Raw genomic sequence first — 21,672 nt, forward strand, 5'->3', positions numbered from 1 at the left:
GCCAGGTGCCCCAAAGGGAATGAACAGACAGGTTATCATCAAGTGATCCATGCCCTGTCACCCAATCCCAGCTTCTGGCAAACAGAGGCTAGGGACATCATTCCTGCCCATCCTGGCTAATAGCCATTGATGGACCTATCTTTCATGAATCTATCTAGCTCCCTTTTGAACCCCATTATAATTCTGGCCTTCACAACACCCTCTGGCAAGGAGTTCCAGAGGTTGACAGTGCGTTGCGTGAAAAAATACTTTTTTGTGTTTGTTTTAATCCTGCTACCTATTAATTTCATTTGGTGGCCCCTTGTTCTTGTATTATGAGAAGGAGTAAATAACACTTTCTTATTTACTTTCTCTATACCACTCATGATTTTATAGACCTCTATCATATCCCCCCTTAGTCGCCTCTTTTCCAAGCTGAAAAGTCCGAGTCTTATTAATCTCGCCTCGTACGGAAGCTGTTACATAACCCTTGGAATTGATCACACGGGATTACAGCAGAGGAACTCATAAGTGCTGTATTTGTAATGACCCAGAAGTGAGACAAAGTTAACACTGCCTTCATTGTGGTGAGAACTATAGTGTTAACTCTTAAAATGCTTTCCATGGAGCACATAGAAAAATCTTTTGTCATCTAGTCCTAAAGTAGTGTGGAAAACCACTGCTAAAATTAAGTGTCATGTATATACAGGAGACAAATCTACAGTTATTGTTACCATAAAAGTCCAAATACAGAAAGTCTGAGTAAAGAGGCCTGGGGAGGTGGAAACAGCAACTAAGTTCCCTGAGGTCTGTGGATTCTCAACTAGTATTGGTAACAATGAAATTCAACTATTCTGTTTCCTATAACATTGGCACATGCATTGTATTTAATTATGCAAGATGTCACAATACACAGAAATTACCTGAAAATATATACGAGGTGTGTGATCGATTCCAGGGGTTATCCATTATACAGATTAGAGAGAGATTCACCCAACGACCACTAGGTGGTGAAACTAACCTATATATTTGTATGATAGCATTTTTACAAGTTGATATAGAAATATAAATATATAGAAATCTGAAACCAGAATGGATAAAAATGTTTTTTTGTTTAAAAGAATGCAATTGATTTTATTTAAATCAGATTCTTTTGATTAAATTAAATACACTTATTTTTAAAAATAAACCTGTTTAAAATTAAATTTGACCTTATAGCATCCTATATTAAGCACTACCTTTAATAGAATCTATTAAAATCATTTTAAACAAATGAAAAAAAATGCTGCATCAATGAATTCTCCTTAAATATTAATGAGATAAAGGGTGCTGCTTTTTAAATCACATACAGAATCATGATGAAAACATCTTCAACTTTTGAGGTCAACTCGAGTTCTATAACATCACAGTGTCATGTATTGCGCTCAGTAAGTATATTATTTTCAGTCTTTACAGTGGAGCAAATGCTGGGATTTATATTTTTCCAAATTTAACTACTTTCAGTTTCTAATGTGGAGAAAAAACAAAAGTAATTAAGGTAAAACTTGATTTTAGCTACCAGAGGCAGAGAGAATATATTCTTAATTTGGAGTAGTTCATTCAAAGTTGAGAAACAGATTGGGAGCTGAGAAAGCAGGAAAGCTAGTTTTCCTCTTCCAATCTTTGAATAAAAACCAAGTGAGAGGACGAGATCTACTAGTTCTAAAAACTTGACACAAAGCTAGATTTTCAAAGGTATTTAGGCACCTACAGATGCAGATAGGTGCCTAGTTGGACATTCAAAAGCACCTTGCCAGGCACTGATTTGCATGTTTAGGTGCCTAAATATGCTTGAAAATCTGGCCCGGGGTGACAAGAAACAATTCATCAATTCACTACAGTTAATACTTCCTTTCTTTAATAGATCAGTTAGTTTTAAATACAAAATATGTTTTGATAAACTTACTTTTTTCTTACATATCCAGCACATTTAAGGTAGTTTTATTTAACTAATAAAAAGCAATTTTAAAATGCTGCTTTTGTACATTTTTAACTGAATTCCAGGTTCCATCCAAATGTAGCTTGACATGAATCCTGAATAAAAAGATATTATTTACAAGAAATATATCATTAACCATTTTCTAACATAATGAAGAAAATGTAAAAATTAAGAATCTGAATAAATGTATGGTAAGCTATATAATTGCTTAATTAAATGTGTATAGATATAGTGTATCCTCCTCATTTGCAAAAATAAGTACCTAATTTAGTGTAAAGGCTATATTTAGGTGCAAAGCAACATGTTTTAATGGTTATACCAACCAATGAGAATTAATTTTTCTTAAGGAAAATAACTAAAAAGTACAAATGCAAAATGAGGTTAAAATAAAATATTTAAATCAAGGCTTCCTCTTTGGTGATTAAAATGACTTTGATTTAATCTACATTACCAGAAACCTTGGATAATGTATACTTTGTGATACATTTCTTTTTAAAATATACCGTTTGGGGTGTAATTGAAGTAAATAGCTAGGTATCTAAATCCCAAACACTACTCCAACTGAACAGAAGGATTGCCATACTGTATCTGATCAGGGGTCCATCTAGTTCAATATCCTTTCTCTACAGTGGCCAGTACCAGATGATTCAGAAGAAGGCATAAGAAACCCTGAAGTCAGGGCCGGCTCTGGCTTTTTTGCCGCCCCAGGCAAAAAAGCCTCCGGCCGTCTCCCCCCCCCCCCCCCCCAGCGCGGGGGGGGGTGTCGGCCGGAGCCCCGGGGGGAGGGCGGTGAGCCTGGGCCGGGGCTCCGCTCTCCCCGGCGGCCGGGGGGGAGGGCGGCCGGAGCCCTGGGAGGAGGGCGGAGTGCCCGGCCAGAACGCCGGGGGGAGGGCGGCGAGCCCCGGCTGGGGCTCCACTCTCCCCGGCGGCCAGAGCGCCGGAGGGAGGGCGGCCGGAGCCCTGGGAGGAGGGCGGAGTGCCCGGCCAGGGCTCCGCTCTCCCCAGTGGCCAGAGCGCCGGGGGGAGGGCGGCCGGAGCCCTGGGAGGAGGGCGGAGTGCCCGGCCAGAGCGCCGGGGGGAGGGCGGCGAGCCCGGCCGTGGCCCCGCTCTCCCCGGCGGCGGGAGCCGGAGCGCCGCCCCGCCCCCCTCCAGGTGCCGCCCCAAGCACAAGCTTGGTGGGCTGGTGCCTGGAGCCGGCCCTGCCTGAAGTGGAGATTTATGGTATAAAATTGCTCACTGGGAAAGTTTCTTCCAAATCTTTTCTCCAGTTAGAGCTTGGCTTATACCCTGAAGCAGGAAAGTTCATATCCGTTCCACAGTTTTCTATTAAAACATGACTATTGTAACTCTGAATGCTCTCATTGTCCATTCCAAAATCCAATCCTTCTTGAATTCTGTCTTATAATAATATAACTGTGTTAAAGCCAGACAGGATCTCAGTTCCTGGAAACACATCAGACATAAGATGTCAAATACCATTAGATGACAAACACCTTTACTTTGCATGTATTTATTGACTGTCTTTAAATAGTGACAGGTACTTAAAAAGAAGGAATTATTGTACAGAGGCCTGTACTCTTAGCTGTCCAAGTTAACAAAAATCCAACTTAGCTTGTTACATAAAATTGTTTGTAAAAGCAAGTAGAAGTTGGACATAAATAGACTGGTAAAAACTGGATTGTTTAAAAGGGATCATCCAGACTCTTGGTAAAGTCACAGACAGGCATAACAATGAGCTGAAAGATTCTATATCTGGGAGGAAATGTTTATAGCTTGGTTAACTTTAATGGGATGAGATCTGGGAGGAAATGTTTATAACTTGGTTAACTTTAATGCGTTCTTGGACATTGTATATCTGACACTCACTAAATGGGAGCAGTGGGATGTGTGGACTGGCGGAGAAAGAAGTTCTACCATCATGGCTGCCATCTCTTCCTTCTTCTGATCCCCGGGAATCCCTATGACACCACTGGGTCTTCATCATTTTCATGATCCTGAAAGGCATCTGGACCAGGTCAGAGAAAGGAAACAAATCACAGCACATCTCCACTGACTTTTGAATAAATTCTGAACAACTCTTGGAATGTGAACCGTGGGTTCTTGCTGTACTAGAATATATAGGTATCTGAGAACCTTGCAGTAGTGCTTTGAGTCAGCACCCGTTTGTTCTCTCATGCTGTCCCCAGGGAAAGAAGTGTGTATAGTAGAGGGTCTTGTTTTAATAGTTGTTTTTCTTCCGCATCTTATTTCTCTTTTTGTCTTCTGTCTAACAAGCATCTATCTTGTGGTCACACACTACTGAGAGTGTGTGACCACAAAGGCCAGCTATAAGCAACACCTTAAACAGCCCACTACTAGTAAAAACTTGCCAATGGCTTAGCAGACTGTGTGCTGGGCCTGTGTTTCTCCCCCAGTGAGGTGGCCAGTGAAAGTCAGCAGCAGAGACAGAAAATGGAGTTTCTCTTTACTATTTTTTTTATCTCCCGTTTTGTGTGTATTTTATTTGTTTTGTCTGAAAGGAAGGAGGATCAGACTGCAATAGTTCAAGACAAAAAGGACTGTTAATACCATCTTTAATACCATCTAAAAGGCTGTCAAACAGGGGGTTCTCTATGCAAAAAAAGAGAGAAAATAAGGGATATTGTTAAGATGAAAGTCCTAATTTATACTTTACGTTCCAAATGCTTAAACTGTTTTTTCTTCTTTTCTTGTGTGTCTTTAATAAAAGGTTAAAATATTTTTAATGGGAGTTAAGCCAGTGAAAACTTTATATGAAACCCTGAACCATACTTAACAGTTTAATGTTGTAACAGTGAACAAGGGTTTTGTTAACATTTTTGTTCTTGGGCCTGAGATACTCCCTTCTCGACACAACAGGATCCAATTTCCTATAAAAATGCTATTGCCTTCTCTAGTAGTTACTAGGCTCATCAGTCTTTACATGTTTTGAACCTGGGACTATGATTGTACTACTTAGTCACCAAAATGGGCTTTACAGACATAATGAGAGAGTTCCCTGCCCTGAACACATTATGGTCTAACTCAGTGACTCTCAACCTTTCCAGACTACTGTACCCCTTTCAGGAGTCTGATTTGTCTTGCGTACCCCCAAGTTTCATCTCACTTAAAAACTACTTGCTTACAAAATCAGATGTCACAGCACACTATTACTGACAAATTGCTTACTTTCTCCTTTTTACCATATAATTATAAAATAAATCAATTGGAATATAAATATTGTACTTACATTTGAGTGTATAGTATATAGAACAGTATAAACAAATCATTTTCTGTATGAAATTTTAGTTTGTACTGACTCTGCTATTGTTTTTTATGCAGCCTGTTGTAAAACTAGACAAATAACTAGATGTACCCCCTGGAAGACCTTTGTGTATCCCTAGGGGTACATATACCCCTGGTTGAGAACCACTGGTCTAAATAAACCAGCAGCAGACAAGGAAGTGGGGGGAGGGGAAGGAAATAGAAAGCAAGGGGCATAGAGGTAGGAAGGAATACATTGAATAGGTTTGCTGAGTTGATATAGCATGTATCACGTTAATTTTTAAAAATATATATTTTATGCGTATATGATGGAAGTGAATAATGAGAGTAACCTCTCCCTTAATATGTGCTCTTGTTTTAATCAGAATACATATGCTTGGCCCATATTAGCTAGCTGTTTTTTATTACACATTTCCCACCCCCTTTATAATATGCTATGATTAACTAATCTTCTAATTACAAAAGTTCCCAAACTGCACAGAAATGTATTGACTATAAAATATTGGTTTTATGAAATCTGAAATGAGCACATCATATAGTGTAAATTATACTAATATATAATTAACTGTATGTTGATGCAGAAATTATGGTGTGTGCAGCTTCAATCAGAACAAATACAGTTGCAGAAAACTAGCACATGGAGTAGATAGGGGGATGCAGAGAGTCAATTGTCTCCCAAAGATGGCCAGATATTACTACTTCAAGAGGAAAAAGAGGGGAAAGCAGTGGAGAGTGGGGACAATGATATAGCCTGATAGATCAGGGTGTATTTACAAGTTTGGAAAGCCTAAAAGCAGAAATATAGTTAATGAGCTGTAGCAGAACTAACACTGACATGAAGTCCATCGCCTACATTTTCAAAAGTGACTAGTGATTTTGGCTGCCTCAGTTTTGGAATGCCCATTTCAAGGCATCTTAAGGGACCTGATTTTTTCAGAGAGTCGATGTTCAGCACTTTCTGAAAATTAGCCCTCTTTAAGGCATCTCAAGTTGGACACTCAATTATTCGTCATTTTTGAAAATTTAGTGCCCTGCAACTAATTCTTATGGGACATGGCTTCTCCCAGAAGCACAGGGAAGAGAATTACATAGGTCTGAGTTAAGAAGAACAATAAAACAGATTATTCAGTGACATACTTCAATAGCTAGATTGTAAACTCTTTGGAGCAAGGACTATACCTCCTATTTCTGTGTCTAGTCAGCACCTAGAACAGGGGTGGGGAACCTATAGCCTGCGGGCCGGATCCAGTCTGTTGATTAATTTCATCCAGCCCGTGGCAAGTGCCGAGCTTCGGCACTCCCCCCCCCCGCCACGAGGCTGTGTGTGGCTCACAATTGATTTTTTCTGTGGGTCAATGGCCTGTGATAGAAAAAAGATTCCCCACCCATGACCTAGAACAACAGGGCCCCAATACTACTTTTTATCTCTGGGTGCTAATGATGATGACGAGATTTAGGAGAAAATATTTGTTCAGAGACTTTCAAACTGGCTATAAACCACTCCACAATCATATATTCCTTTCTAATCGCCTCATCATCTAAACTGCAGTTGCAGCCCTGTTCTGCTGACATGGATGTCTCCAAATATGACTAGAGAAAACTTTCAGGTGTGTGACACAACAGAGATTGAAATGATAAATAGCAAAGATTGCTGCTTTGCTCACTGGGCTCAAGACCACAGTAGTGCGTGGTGGTTTGTGTATGAAACTGTGATTTTATCTTGCTGACCACAAAGAGATAAATTGAAGACAATTCTGGCACCACAATGGCCAAGCAACCATAAAATGATCAGTGTTAGTGTGTTCTGAAATACAAAATTAATGGCCACTTACAAATATATGATTTCAAGACAAGATAGCTCTTTAGGCACCATCAGAGAAAACAAAGGGATAAAGAAAGCAAATGAATTAGAAACCATTCAAAGAATTAAGAATATCTTGTTTTTCACTTTACCCTACTCTTCCCTTTCCATAATTACTTTGACCCTTTTGTCTCCCCCTTTCCTCCTGAAGGATACTAGCAATGTCTTGCCTCACTTTTCAAAACATAGTTCAAAACATAATTTTGCTTAACTTTGAGTTTGTATTTGTCTTGTTTAATGATTCTCTACTCTTGGAATTATTATTATGTATGCAGGATATTATCACAATAGTAACTGAACCATCAATTCCTTTATTCAATCCAAAGGCCAAATGGTATCCATACAATTGCTCTAAACATACCTAAACAGCCTAAATAAACAATTTAGTACATTCAAACAATAACAAAACATGTATAAGCCAAGTGTAAACAAGGCTGATGGACTATTACTTGCTAAGTGGCCATTCTTTGATTGGAAAGTGGGGTGCAGGGCCAAAAAAATCTACATCTTAGCAAAGAAACAGTATGGAGTTTCTTTCCACAAAGACTGCCTGTTGCCTTGCTTCCAGCTGGAAATGCTTCTCAAAGTGGGAGCAGGACTATAAAAGGAAGGGGCAGATGCTCCTATTTCTCTCTCCCTGCCCATTGCATTCACTGTACCTGAAGAGACAAAGGAAGCAGCTGTTGCACTCTGGGGGAGGGGTCTTGACTTAAAGAGTATGTCAGTAAAACTGCTGAAAGCATATGGTGAAAGAACTTTGCTTTGAATCTAATGTAGTTTGTTAAGTTAGGCACCAGTAAGCATTTTATCTTTATTCTTCTTGTAACCATTTCTGACTTTTATGCCTCATTACTTGTACTCACGTAAACTCTGTCTCTTTGTAGTTAATAAATTTGTTTTATTGTTTTAATTAATGTGTTCAAGTTGAAGTGTCTGGGTAGCTCCATTTGGAGTAACAAGTTGTGTGCATATCATTGCCTTAAAGGAATAGTGAAATTAATATATTGGCACTGTCTAGGAGAGGGCTAGGCAATACAGGACAAATGTTTCTGGGGAAAAAATGTGAGACTGGGAGTGTGTTGGGGTCACCCTGTGGTAATTTTTAAGTCTGGTAAGAGCCAGGGTGGGGCTGGCTGGCTGGCTGCAGCACATACACAGACATAGTTGGGAGTTTCAGAGTAGCAGCCGTGTTAGTCTGTATCCGTAAAAAGAACAGGAGTACTTGTGGCACCTTAAAGACTAACAAATTTATTAGAGCATAAGCTTTTGTGGGCTACAACCCACTTCTTCGGATGCATATAGAGTGAAACATATATTGAGGAGATATATATACACACATACGGAGAGCATGAACAGGTGGGAGTTGTCTTACCAACTCTGAGAGGCCAATTAAGTAAGAGAAAAAAACTTTTGAAGTGATAATCAAAATAGTTGGGAGTGACTTACATGCTGGAGGCTGTTTGTGAACAGTCCAGGTTGGAGGCTACAGCAGCAAGGCATTGTAAAGGGCAGGGGTGAGACAGCTACTCATTGGCCTGGATTGTACCCTCATATGTCACCCTCTCAAACCAACAACTTTTAGTAGCACAAAACTAATTAAAAAACAAACAAAAGACTACCCCCTGCCACGCCTTCATTCTCTAATATGTGTTGGACAATATCACTCTGCCTAGATCCTATTAGTTCACTTTTGTCAGGCTTATTTACTGCCAGTTACTACCATTTTAATTACTTTACTCACATAGGCAGTGAGTCTTGAATAGGTGAGGGTTTTGACAATTTAAAAAAAAACGTAGTCTGTTCTCAATTTAACGCTATAATGGATGATTTTTGAGGGGTTTTGTAGGTCAGATTTCTCAGACATTTTATGAGTGGTCACATCAGGATTTGGTGGGGATGGGGGACTTCAACTACCCTGATATCTGTTGGGAAAATAATACTGCAGCACGCAGATTATCCAACATGTTCTTGGAATGTATTGGAGACAACTTTTTATTACAGAAGGTGGACTGGCAAATCCATAAAAAAATAAAAAACAAAAAACAAACAAACAGCCACTCTGGTCAAATACTGGCCAGGTGGTAACTCTAGTTTTCACCAAAAAAAAGTTAACAATAATCAGATGACTAACATAGTGAACATCAAAAAGAACAAGTTAAAAATTACTTAGACAAGTTAGATGTCTTAAAGTCTCCAGGGCCTGATGAAATACATCCTAGAATACTTAAAGAGCTGGCTGAAGAGATCTCTGAGCCATTAAGCAGTTAGCTTTGAGAACTTGTGGAGGATGATGGGAGAGATCCCAGAGGACTGGAAAAGGGCCAATATTGTACCTGTCTATAATAAGGGGAATAAGGACAACCCAGGGAATTACTGACCAGTCAGCTTAACTTTGGTGCCCAGAAAGATCATGGAGCAAATAACAAACAAACAAACAATTTGTAAGCACCTAGAAAAAAATAAGGTGACAAGTAACAATCAACATGGATTTGTTAAGAACAAATCATGTCAAACCAACCTAATATCCTTATTTTACAGTGTAACAAGCCTTGTGGATGGGGGCAGCAGTAGATGTGATATATCTTGACTTCAGTAAAGCTTTTTGTGATGCTGTATAAAAAAGAATGATAACTAGTTACACTAATACAGTCACCACTGTTGCAAAATTGCAATAAATATTGTGCAAAGTATGTCATGTAAGGCAGTGGTCCTCAAACTAGGGCCGCTGCTTGTTCAGGGAAAGCCCGGGGCGGGCCGGGCTGGTTTGTTTACCTGCTGCGTCCGCAGGTTCAGCCGATCGCGGCTCCCAATGGCCGCGGTTCGCCACTCCAGGCCAATGGGGGGTGCAGGAAGCGGCATGGGCAGGAAGCGCCTGAGTGCAGGGGACTGGACTAGATGACCTGTCAAGGTCCCTTCCAGTTCTACATTTCTATGATGCTATCATAATAGAGTTATTTTCTCCTGAACACCCTTTCTTTCACACATGACTGCCTAGACCATATCCTCTCCTAAACATAATCACACAACTACAGCAACTGTTTTCATACAAAAGTAATAGTAGGAAAATTTTAGTTTATTTATAGCTATTTTATTTGACTGTAGCTGCTAGAAATGAGAGGCTGCGCTATATGCCTATTCAGTTCTCTGCAGCCTGAAGTTTGAGAATCTTTTATATTGGTTTGCACTGGCTAGAGGCAACGTCATGGTTCTTTGCAGAGCAAGAGAAAAGTAATGTCACAAGTCATCACTGGCTCCTGGTGGGGGTCTCCAGTGTAAGGGGGAAGAGGCACAGTATCACAAGTCATAGAATTGCCTCTACATTAGTGATTACCCTCGCTCCTATAGAAGAGTCAAGGGACTAATTAAACTAATGGTCTGTTTGCTAAATTTCTCCCTCAAGTGAAGCTGTGCTCCATTGTAATCCTCTATCCGTCCCTAAACTTGGGCATAAACGAATGCTGCTGAACTATTTACAACTTTTATTTGCAGTATTGTTGTAGCTAGGGTGACCAGATAGCAACTGTGAAAAAATGGGACGGGGGTGAGGGGTAATAGGTGCCTATATAAGAAAAAGTCCCCAAAAATGGGACTGTCCCTTTAAAACCAGGACATCTGTCACCCTAGTTGTAGCTGTGTTGGTCCCAGGAGATGAGAGAGACAAGGTAGGGTTAAGTGAGGTAAAGTTGGTCCAGTAAAAGTTATGACCTCACCTACTTTATCTCTTTATTTACAACTTTGTCAGATATATGATTGTGGGCTGGGTCCACCAGCACCTGCAAGAATCTAGGCACAGGCTGGGCCAGTGTCCCTGCTGCGGTGTGAGCAGCATGAACCCTGAGATGCCTAGGCCCAGTTACCTCTCACCTCAAGGGAAGGGACTGGCCACCCATGCCCTGGCCCAGCAGCTTTGAGTGGCGTGCTATGCTGGAAACTGGCCTGAGTTCCACCAGCTTGCTCCAGCTAGCCCCTCCCAGACTGAGGCAAAAACCAAAACCCCACTCCCTGCCCCTCACTGTAGCCAGTGGCTCTGGGGTCTGTGACAATCAGGGTCCAGATATTCAATGGGAGAACAGGGGGGCTGAACCCCAAAGAAAAAGCAATTGAATCAACTGCTTATATACCACGTTACTGTGTAAAAACATGTTGAGTGAGGTCTTTTATGAAAGCTTGTAATGTTCTAAACTTGATGGTCATTATCAGATATGTATACAGACTTCAGTTACGAATTTATGTATTTGTGCTGCAACATTCAGCTCCATCTCACCAGAGGTGGTCAGCAAGGCAGGGACAGTCTGCCTCCCTACCCATATGAGCCTCGCTCCAATCACCTAGCATTGTACAACCCAGAAAAAGATGAGGTGACCCATTAAAATTCATGGGAAAACATGGAAACAACTTGATATTGAAAAGAAAACCGCCAGTCTTGCAAAACCAAACAAGGGGGAATTTCCCCTACCATGCATCACCATAGGCTGGCAAAAAGGAAAACTCCCCTGCAATTTGCAATCCCTGTTAAAAGAAAAGGAGATTGAAGTGATGAGGGCCAGCATCTAGGCGGTCTGCTGTGTGTGCAACCCTGGAGCCCGGTGCTAGGCCAGAGGCTATGCCAGCCAGGAACTCAGCAATAGCTGTATTAGGTTAGAAAAGGAATTTTTAACTTCCTAAGTGTAAAACCTGAGGTTGCATCTTTATGTTTTGTGTCTGTGTAACTTGCACCCGTTTGCTTCTCTTCACTAGTTCACCTTTGAACACGAGATTTGCTATTAACCTTGGGCTTACTCTCCCTCCCCCAGCTCTGGGGTGCAACCTGCCTGGAGTGTGCCCCGAAGAGAACTGATGGGAGGGGGCGGGCGGGTTTGCTCCTTGGGGCGAGAGGAACCAGACGGGAGGGTGCCAGGTAGCGAAAAACTCAGGGAGGTGGAACTGGGGACCGGAGGGGGCTGCCGGGATGCCCCCGCGAGGAGCAGCCGGGGCCCGGAGAGCCAAGGCGCGAACTCAGCCTGGCATCTGCCGGGCCCTGCCCCACGCAAGGCGGTCCTGACAGCGCCCGTCTCCGGGGCAGCTCGGGGGGTGGGGGGGGGCAGGGGCTCAGCCGAGGCCCCGCGCGCGGCTCCCCGGGGTCTCCCGCCGCGCCCTCGCTAGCCTGTCTGTCCCTTCCGCCACCCGCCCCTTGTCCATCTGCCCGCCCCGCCCGCCGGGGCTCTTCTCTTCAGCTCGCACCCGCCCCGCCCCCTGCGTAACCGTTCTCCCGTCCCCGCCCCCCCCTTAAAACGTATTTTGTGTCGGCAGCGCACCGCCCTCTTCCCTTTAACCCCGCCCCTCCCCCCGGAAGCGGTAATGCTCCGCCAGCCACACGGGAAGTGGGGGAGCTCGAGACTCTGGAGCAGGGCCGCGGGGGCAGCGCGTGCGGCGGGGGGGAGGGGGATCCCAGCACGGACCGGCCCATCCCGGCCCCCGGCGCGGGGCAGGGGGAGGAAGGCGGCGGCGGCAGCAGCGCTGGTTCCATGGCGCGGAGCCGGAGCCGGGGCTGAGGACCCCGCCCACCCATGGACCCCGCCGCGGCGGCGGCCGCCGAAGAGGAGGAGAAGCAGCAGCCGCCGCAGCAGCAGCAGCCCCCGGTGATCTACACCATGGAGAACAAGCCCATCGTGACCTGTGAGTGACCCGGGCGCCGCCTGCGGCGGCTCGGGCCGGGGGGCTCCCGGGTCCAGCGGGTTTCGTGGAGGGCGGGTGGTGGCGAGTCCGCCCGGCGGAGGTGACCGGGCCCGGCCTGTCGGACTGGCCTCGCGGGCAGCCCCGAGGCTAGCGGGGGTCAGGGTGGGGAGCCCGGGCGCTCTGGGAAGGGGCACGTCCGGGGACACTTCAAATCGCCCAGTTCCTAACGCCTCAGGAGAGAGAAAGTGGCAGCTCTAGGAAGCCGGGGCGCCGCTCCCTACGCTGGTTCCTTTTCTGTTCTTCCCTAGTTTTTTGGAGCGCCAGTGATGATGATGATTAATAGCCAGTGTGATTTTTCAGGTTTATAACACTGCACTGTTGGGTTTACAGCCCGTGCAGGGGCACCTACGTTTCTCTAACACTAAACGTTTATGTGGATTTTTTTTATCCGAAAAATCCGAAGAAGTGAGGTTTTTACTCACGAAAGCTTATGCCCAAATAAATCTGTTAGTCTTTAAGGTGCCACCAGACTCCTTGTTGTTTTTTGGCTTTGATGTTACTCTGGATAGTCTTATCTACAGAAACAGTAGTTAATTCTAACAGATTTTAGAAGAGATGTTCATGCTTCATAATGTAAACCAATCAGTGTTGGAGATTAGGATGAGAGCTAATGTTTGGTGCAAGCTTCCTTCCCTATGCCTGCCAACTACACAATTTTTTTAACTGTCTGGTGCTGGCTACTGTCAGAGACAGAATACAGGACTAGATGGGTTTTGGGGATGAGCCATTATGACTATTTGTATGTTTTTACAGAACCACAAGTTCCCATTAAAAAACAAAAATTTCCCTTAAGCGTATAAGAACATGTCTTCACAACTGACATAGTGGAACATGCGAGAGAGTTTTCAAACTTTGCTATGTTTTAACTCTTGGCACCAGAATTTGAGATCCATTTGTAGGCATTATCAGTTGCTAGCAACAAGGAATTCATTCAAGTATGGCCCAATCCTAGCAAATGTTTTCATCCTTCAAATTGCAACAGTCAATTCCATTCAGGTATGATTGTGGGAAGAGGGAAAGGCATGAGAATGCTACTTTGTCCCATCTGTCACTTAAAATATTGGTGCTTCTCTGCAAGTCCTACTCAATCCATCTGTCCAGTTTTATGGGGTATCTACTGGCAGTTGCACAGTTCTTATAAGAATTATTTTTGGAATGCATGTTAACACTTCAAAAAAAAAAACAACACCTGATCAAATGTATAGTTATGCTGTGATGAACTGCTTTTGGAAGAAGCTGAGGGAGAGGCAGGACAGAAGTTAATTTTAGAGGGCGTTGGTGATTGGGCAGGAGCAAACCTGAGGCTTGGAGAAGGATAAAGTCTAGGGAGGGATGGGATCAGATCAAACACAATTAGCAGATTAGAGTTTAGTTGAATAACAGTGTAACAGTTTTAATACTGTAGTGCTGTCTCAGAATATGTAATCATATCAGCTTCATACTGGTATGGTCTGACTTGGTACACGCCAAAAGCAGCAGTTAACTTGGAATTATATCAGGAAAAAATCTTCAGTATTTTATCTAAGTATTTATAGACTTACAGGCACTTCCAGTTATAACAGTGAGTGGTGGTCCCTGTAAAAACATCAGAGGCTCTTAATTGTTGTATGAAAAGTCCAGAGAAACAGTTAAACTTAATTGAAATTAGCAACTTCTTCCCCCATTTAACAAAATGGAACTGTTAACTGCTTGTTCATAGTGTCTGTTGGACCAGAGTTATCGTTTTTTTTCTCCCCCCACTTTCATATTAGCAACATGAGAAATAGCCTATTCAAAAAGTTCTGTCAGTTGAGCACACTGAATATTTTAGTGCTATGTGCTGTGCTCACTTCCAAGCTATCTATAAAATAAACCCAAACCCATTGGGTAGACAGTGCACCTTCTTACTTTAACAATGTTACATTTTTGTATATGAGTTCTGTAAAATCTGTCTGATTTTCTAGACTGATTTGGTACATGGAAAAGACTCCTAACTATAAACTTAGTAGGATTTACTTATGCAGTCTGGAATGATGTTTTCACAGCTTGCAAAGTACTTAAAAATACGTGGTCTTTTTTAATACGAGTACCTGTGCCTGTTTGTTTCTTCATTGATACTGCTTGTAAGCTAAATTTAATGATATGTAGAACCTTCCTTCTATTTCCACCTACTCCAAGAACCTTTCAAATTAGTTTCACTCCAAACTTGCATTAAGAAAAATACACATGAATGAAACTTTAAAAATGTCATCATGCTTTCCTTATTACAGTATTACGTTAATATTATAGGGCTAAGGAGGAGGGCATTCATAGACTCACTATTTTTAACTGTTACCCACCCTTGCCAAATGTGACTTCAGACTGAAATATTTTGTGCTTCATATCAGGGTCTGTTATTCATCTGTCAATTCTGATGAAACTTGATTGAGTTGTTTTTGAACTGAAAAATACAACAAAATTCTTTGAGTAACTGCACTCATACCCCTTAAAACTTTTCAAAATGCCACACTTAGAATTCCATTCTCATTTAGCACCAATCACTTTGGAATTAAAAATACATCTGTGTTTTTACAAACTGTAAGTGAACTTAGTGCTTGTGAAAAGTGTTGGGATGACAGCCCCAAAGACTGAAATCACCTATACACAACATAGATGTGGTAGACCCAGCTTGTGGGAGATGAGGTATGCATTGTGGATGTGCATAGCTGAGGATTTTTCAGGGCTCTGTGGAAGTACTTCTACAGATCTATATGTGAATCTAGATATGAGCTATAAGACTACTAGGGCCCTTCTTTTTTGGTTTTTATTTTGTTTAATTTTCCCCAGGAATTTATCAGTGTTTATTACCACAATAACAAAAACAGGTGAAAATCAATGCAAAAAAATATTAATAATTTTTGTGGGTAAATCTCAAGGTTTATTTTGGTGGACGGAAAGATGTGTGTGGGGGGGGAAGTATTCAGTAGATTAGTGCTTTGAATTCCGTTCATCAATGTGGTTTGCTGCAGAAACTAAAACCGAACTCAAAACACGCTCCTCTGAGTTTAAGAAAACAATACATCTCTAATCCCCAAATAAAATTTTCGTTTGAATAAACCGTTTTCTGTTGTAGACTTAGAACTATTAGCCTATAAATATTTACATATAATAATTGGGCCACACCATTTGCAGTGCATACACTCAACTTCATCCTTTTCTCCTGTTTGTTTTTTAAAAACTTTTGAATACTTCCTTATGTTCTGAAAGGTACTCTGATACAGATTTTCATTTTCTTCCCATTTTAGTGTATCATCTTTAAACTGTTACCTGCTAACAGCTTGAAATGTGTGAGTGAGATTCATCAGTATGTTCAGATGCTCACGCACTTCAGAGCTTGTGTGTGTCTCTTTATTGTGTGCATCTTCTAGATTAATACATAGTATACACATTAATGTATTCTCAAAATACATACATCTCATGCAATGTATTGTATATCCTAATAAAACAAGTTATTTATATATTCAAATAATATACATCATTCAAATGATACAAAAGTAGGGTGGAAATCAGAAAAAAAATAATGTACTTTATGTAAAACCTGGGAATTTTTTTGGTAAAAATCGGTTTAAACTGAAAACAAAGGGGCTTAAAGACTACATACCTAAGTCTGGCGAGTTCATAGTAACCATGACAGTAAAGCTTGAATGGTTTGTGACCTCATCAGAATTCTGAGTTGTTTTCTATACCTTGTCAATTTCCTGCGATCTTTTCTGTACTTGATATCACCTGAGAGAAAATGCTTTAAATCTTACACCGTACAAAATGTTCATGTGGCTAGTACAGAAAATAATTTAACATAAGTACTTTATTGGTAGCCAGGTTATGATGTTAGAAGTAATTCAACACGTAATACCACCGCTTACTTTGTATACTGCTGTTCTTTTTTAAAATAATGTGAATATTCTCTTGTATTTAAAAAGGTTTTGTGATGTACAATCTTCAGGTACCTATGACTAGGAGTAATATTTGCCCACGGTTGTCAGTAGGCTCTTTATGTCTGATTAAATGTATAAAAATTTGATGTTGAGGAAGTGAGATACAAAGAAATAATGCCAACCAGTTTCTGGTTATATGAATTAAGGGTGAACATTGAATAAACTGTTTTTTATACTCTAAAAATATCTTTTCTGTTACAACCACAATTGGATCCTTCTTCACTGTTCAGCGTCTAGTAAACACTTATATTGTGAAATAGTCCTCTTTTAGAGATATTTCTGCCAATCTAAGAAACCTGTACAGCTGTTCTAAATTTAAAAAAAAAAGTTGGAGGGACCCAGTCCTTTCTAAGCTGAAACTCATTTTGAACACAATCCTTTTCAACAAGCTGTATTTTAAAATAAAAAATTGTTGCTGCCATAGGAAATCATAGGAAGCCTGGAAATTGCTTTGGGAAAAGTGCTACTTTTTTCTAAAGCAAAATGTAACCTCATGCCTGTGAGTAGTTCTGCTCTGTCAAAATAATTCATGGCAAGATCAAGAATTCCAGCTTTATCTGTGTTTGCTGCTTTATAGTGGGATTATTATGTTTAAATACAGTATAAAAAAGTAGTAATTTAGTTTGATACAACCCATCTTGTGAAGTCCTATCAGTGATTGTCATAAGTGTACCTTGGAAAGTAGTCTTTACTTAACCTGGAAACATACCTGGCTTAAAATCTTCTTTACTCGCCAGTGGTGACTAGTCCTCAAATGGTCAATATCTTTTCAGAATTCAAGCTTGGATTTCTGAAATGGAAATGTTACACGTTTTGGTGGTAACAGAGTGAAACTGATAGACAAGTCAGTTTAATGATCGCTATTCAGAACCCTGTAAGTAGTTTCTGTTCTATTTAGGTTCTTATACTATACAAATTGTTTAGGTGTCTGAACACCTTCTATTTCATATCCGTAAAATTATTCACCCCCAACAGAAATGTGACTGTTAAGGAGGGATTGAAAGGTAACATCTTTTTCAATAGCATCACTGCAAAGCAGTTTAGGACAGGAACTCAAGACTGCTTTGTGAAATTGAAATTGCAAGAGGAATTTAGGTAAGAGAATGCAGTTGGCCATTTTTGGCATTTGGCATATAGGCTGGCAAAATATAAATATTTTTAAACTTGACAGACTAATATAGTTCTTATTCACTTATATCCCCAGGAAAAAAATCCTTAAGGTTGAGAATACATATAATTTAGGACCAACAGTAATTTAAGCAATAAAAATCCCAACATGAATGTGGTAGTTACTTGAAAAACAAAAAAACACATTAGAAATCTAGGATGTACAAAGTGAAGAAATTATCATTGCCATGGAGGTCTGGCTACTTCTTCTGAAATAGCCATTGGGGCTCTGTATAATGGTATGAGTAGCTATTTCATCACAGCCAGTTTCTGCTGGGTTGCAAACCAGAGGGTTAAGCCGGAATCCAACACACTTTGTGCATGGCTGTGTTGGACTATGGGTATATTGCCAGCATAGCCCTGATTTATAGTTTCTCTTTCTCATTCATGTTTATTCTGGAAGCATAGGAAGATAATTACTGAACAGGAATATACTTTAGCTTTCCATTGTAGTATCTTCACGCAACAGCTGGAGTCTGGAAGATGACTAGTCATATTAAGTGGTTCAAGTAAGTTTCAAGCTTTTGGAGCCAATGCTGCTGCAGAAGTATTACTGTGCTGCAAATTTATTAATTAACGAATGTTCTTTTAATGTGAACGGGCAGTATTTGAAAGTCAGGTAACTGAAGGGGAAAACTGACAAGTCTTGAACTCAGGTCTTTGTTTTCCTTTGAATTAACTGATCTCACTAACACCTTAAAACAGTACAGACTGCATTCCTTGGTATCTTAAGTTACTTTTTTAAAGGTTTGAAATTTCACATTTGTTCTAAAATGCTTAATACTATCATCCATACATTTTGAAGAATAAACAAATTCTAAAGGATTTTAGATGCTCTGAACAGTAATTCCCAGGATATTCATGTACTAGCATGTCAGAATGTTCTTACAAATATATATATAGACCAGTGTTCTGATGATATAGCCTGGTTTCCTTTAACTGACTTGCTATTAAATTGTTGTTACTATCCATACTCTCCATTTTTAATCATACCATTTGGCAGGGATCTGTCAGTGAGTCTTCTCTAGTCCATCTCCTGCAGATTGACTACATTTTCGCTGAACTATCCCTAATAAAGCAATACCTCAGATGCTTGTTTTTGCAATTTCCTCAGCGGCTGCTTCTTTTGTAGTTGTTCTTGTAGTTATGCAGGTCTTTAATTTTCCCTGCTGTAGCTTAAGCCCATTATTTTGTTATATTCTCACTAAATGAGTATTGGTCCCAAAGAAGTAGAGAATTGCACATAACACTTTCTCAGCAGAAGAAAAAGAAAAATCTAAATAGGATTTCATCATTTGCATTTTATCCCTGTCATTGCTGCTGCAGAAGCACTGTAATGCAGGGCTAGCAGCAAAACTGCCACTGGTGCAGTTCTGGGGATGAAAGCTGTATATGCAGAAGCTAGGGGAGAAGTCAACAGTACAGGTTAAGAGAAACAAGGGGAGGGATGATCCAGGGAAGAGATGCACACAAATGGAGAAAGAGGAGACAGGAAAAAAATAGGAAGAGAACTGTTGCAGTTTGTGAGGAATAATGGTCTTGTAGATAAGATCCTGGACTTGGGCCGGAGAGTTCTTGTTCATATCCCAGCTCCTGTATCACAACCTTTGTGACCTTGGACAAGTCACTTGCACGGTTATGCTATATCTGTTCCCTTTGTGTAAAACAGGACTCAATACTTTATCTCACAGAGAGGTTGTGAGGATAAATTCATTAATGTTTCTAAAGTGCTCAGATACTAAGTGTCCATTTTTGGCCCAACAGGGTCTAGAAGTGCTATGCAGAGTGTCTTTCATTGTTCTTCTAAGCAACTGTCGCCTTGAAGGAGAAGCATTTGTGGTCTGTAGAGGGAGATGAGTCCAGCTTGTTGCCAGAGAAATGTATGCTGTCATTGCAGAGCCTTTGAGGGAGAGAAGTTTTAAAGAGGTCACTGAGGGATGGGAGGAGATAATCCTTCTCTCAGCCCCCCCCCCCCCCCAAAAAAAAAACCAACAAGAAGGAAGTGCCTCCCTGCCTGGGAGGGAATAGAAAGATCTACAGAAACAAGTGCAATGTGCAACCCAAATCAGAAAAATGTGTGGGAGTGAATAGTCTTTTTAATTTTTTTGTTAGCGGTAATTGTTAGATTTTTTTTTTTTGGTAGTTAAAGTGATTCATATTACCTAGGGTTGTGCTACAGGTGTCTTTAAGCTGTGAATGTCTCTCTCTTGCCCTCAAACATAATTAAATCTCTGTAGCCCATTATTACTCTCCAGCCAACACTTTGCCATTCTATACTTAGTTGAGGAAGAATTCTCCCCCTGCCCCCTTCCAGATGAGGGCTGGCTTACATTAGCCAAATTTAAGGGATACAACAACAAAGGATGCCTCCTTCTAGTAGTGCATCTTCATAATTTTTATGTCTACAAGGAAATCCAAGGTTTACCTCAGCCAATTCCAAAAGAACAAATACTTTCTCTTCCCAGGAAGCAGCCTGGCTTCAATCCTGTGGAAGGTTCCAAAATTGTTCATTTCCCATTTATGCACACCCTTTCACCTCCCTCCCACATCCTTTGCTAAACTATGGGTTGGAGGTCCTTTCCTTCTCCACAGCTGATTTGTGCCCTCTGAGTATTCTTACAGTGAAGGCAGATGGCTGTATCCCATCCAATGAGAAGGGAATTTACTGTTTGCCTGCCAGTTGAAGGATGGGGCCTATACAACCTGTCTCCGTTTGGTATCTTTCTGAAGACAGAAATTACCTGAAATTCTGCTGCTTTGAAGTTATCGTCACACAGGATTTCCGTCACTTTGGGATTCTCCTTCACTTTTATATTTCAAGAGTTGGTTTATTGACATCCTTGAAACATGTTCCTTTTTGTGAGACTGTTTGTATTTGTGTGCAACTGAAGTTTGTGTGGGAGCTCCTCTTGTGACTTTTAAGAACTCACTCTAAGTAGGTTCTAGAGGGGGCTTGAGGTAGTGGCATTTGAATAGAGCATGAGGGAATAAGCGCATGCTCCAACTACTGATGCCTGACAGCCAAAAATCACAGAGCTAGAGGAGACTTCCAACATAGCTTGTGCTAGAAAGTTGAGACCCAAGAGTGGGGATCTTGCATGACATAGCCTTCAAAGGAGCAGAATTAGTTATGGGATATTTCCTTCTGCTGTTCTGGACTTGCACTTCTAGGTTTGTTTGTCTAAATAATCTCATGAGTCTTCTCTCTTTAGCAACGGAAAGCACACTAACTACTTAATTGATAAGTGTCTGGCCTTTGTCCTATCCTGAGTATCATCTTTTAATATTACACTCTGTTATAAATAGTCTAGGTACTTGTCTTGTTTACCTACAACATCTCTGACCCTGTATGCCAGTATTCTGTAGGTGATGTTTGCATAGAATAACCTTAAGTGCTACTACTAAATTAAGCCAAATTTGCTGATTTTCTTTATCCCCCACTAGACAATCTCAGAAATGTTTATATTCCTTTTGGTGATTGTAGTATTTGGTAGTTGCATTTGTTCCATTTTTGAGATCGTTGATATCGCCAGGAAAAAAGATGCTTTTCCCCCCCATTCATCCTCCGACTCCTTCTGCCCAGATCATAAAACCTGCTGACAATTTCTGGTATTTGCTTATAAAAATTATTATAAGTAGCACTATTGTTCACATTATTTATCTTTGTAAAGTTGATTTTAGGGCCTTGGTTTCTTTCCAGACAAGGAAAGGACCAAAGTCCTTCAGTTTCATTAGAT

At 41.0% G+C, this 21,672-nt stretch overlaps 1 protein-coding gene across 1 annotated transcript in view; it reads left to right on the top strand.

The window, feature by feature from the left end:
* The first annotated feature begins 12,646 nt into the window (after window positions 1-12,646).
* The window catches only part of TRAPPC10 (trafficking protein particle complex subunit 10), a 95,900-nt gene continuing 86,874 nt past the window's right edge, over window positions 12,647-21,672 (top strand). The window contains exon 1 of the mRNA XM_065416068.1: window positions 12,647-12,755. Within this exon, the coding sequence (XP_065272140.1) occupies window positions 12,647-12,755 (109 nt within the window). The remainder of the gene's footprint in view (window positions 12,756-21,672) is intronic.

This window comes from Emys orbicularis, chromosome 1, assembly GCF_028017835.1.
Source record: "Emys orbicularis isolate rEmyOrb1 chromosome 1, rEmyOrb1.hap1, whole genome shotgun sequence".
In the NCBI taxonomy this organism is placed as follows: Eukaryota; Metazoa; Chordata; order Testudines; family Emydidae; genus Emys; species Emys orbicularis.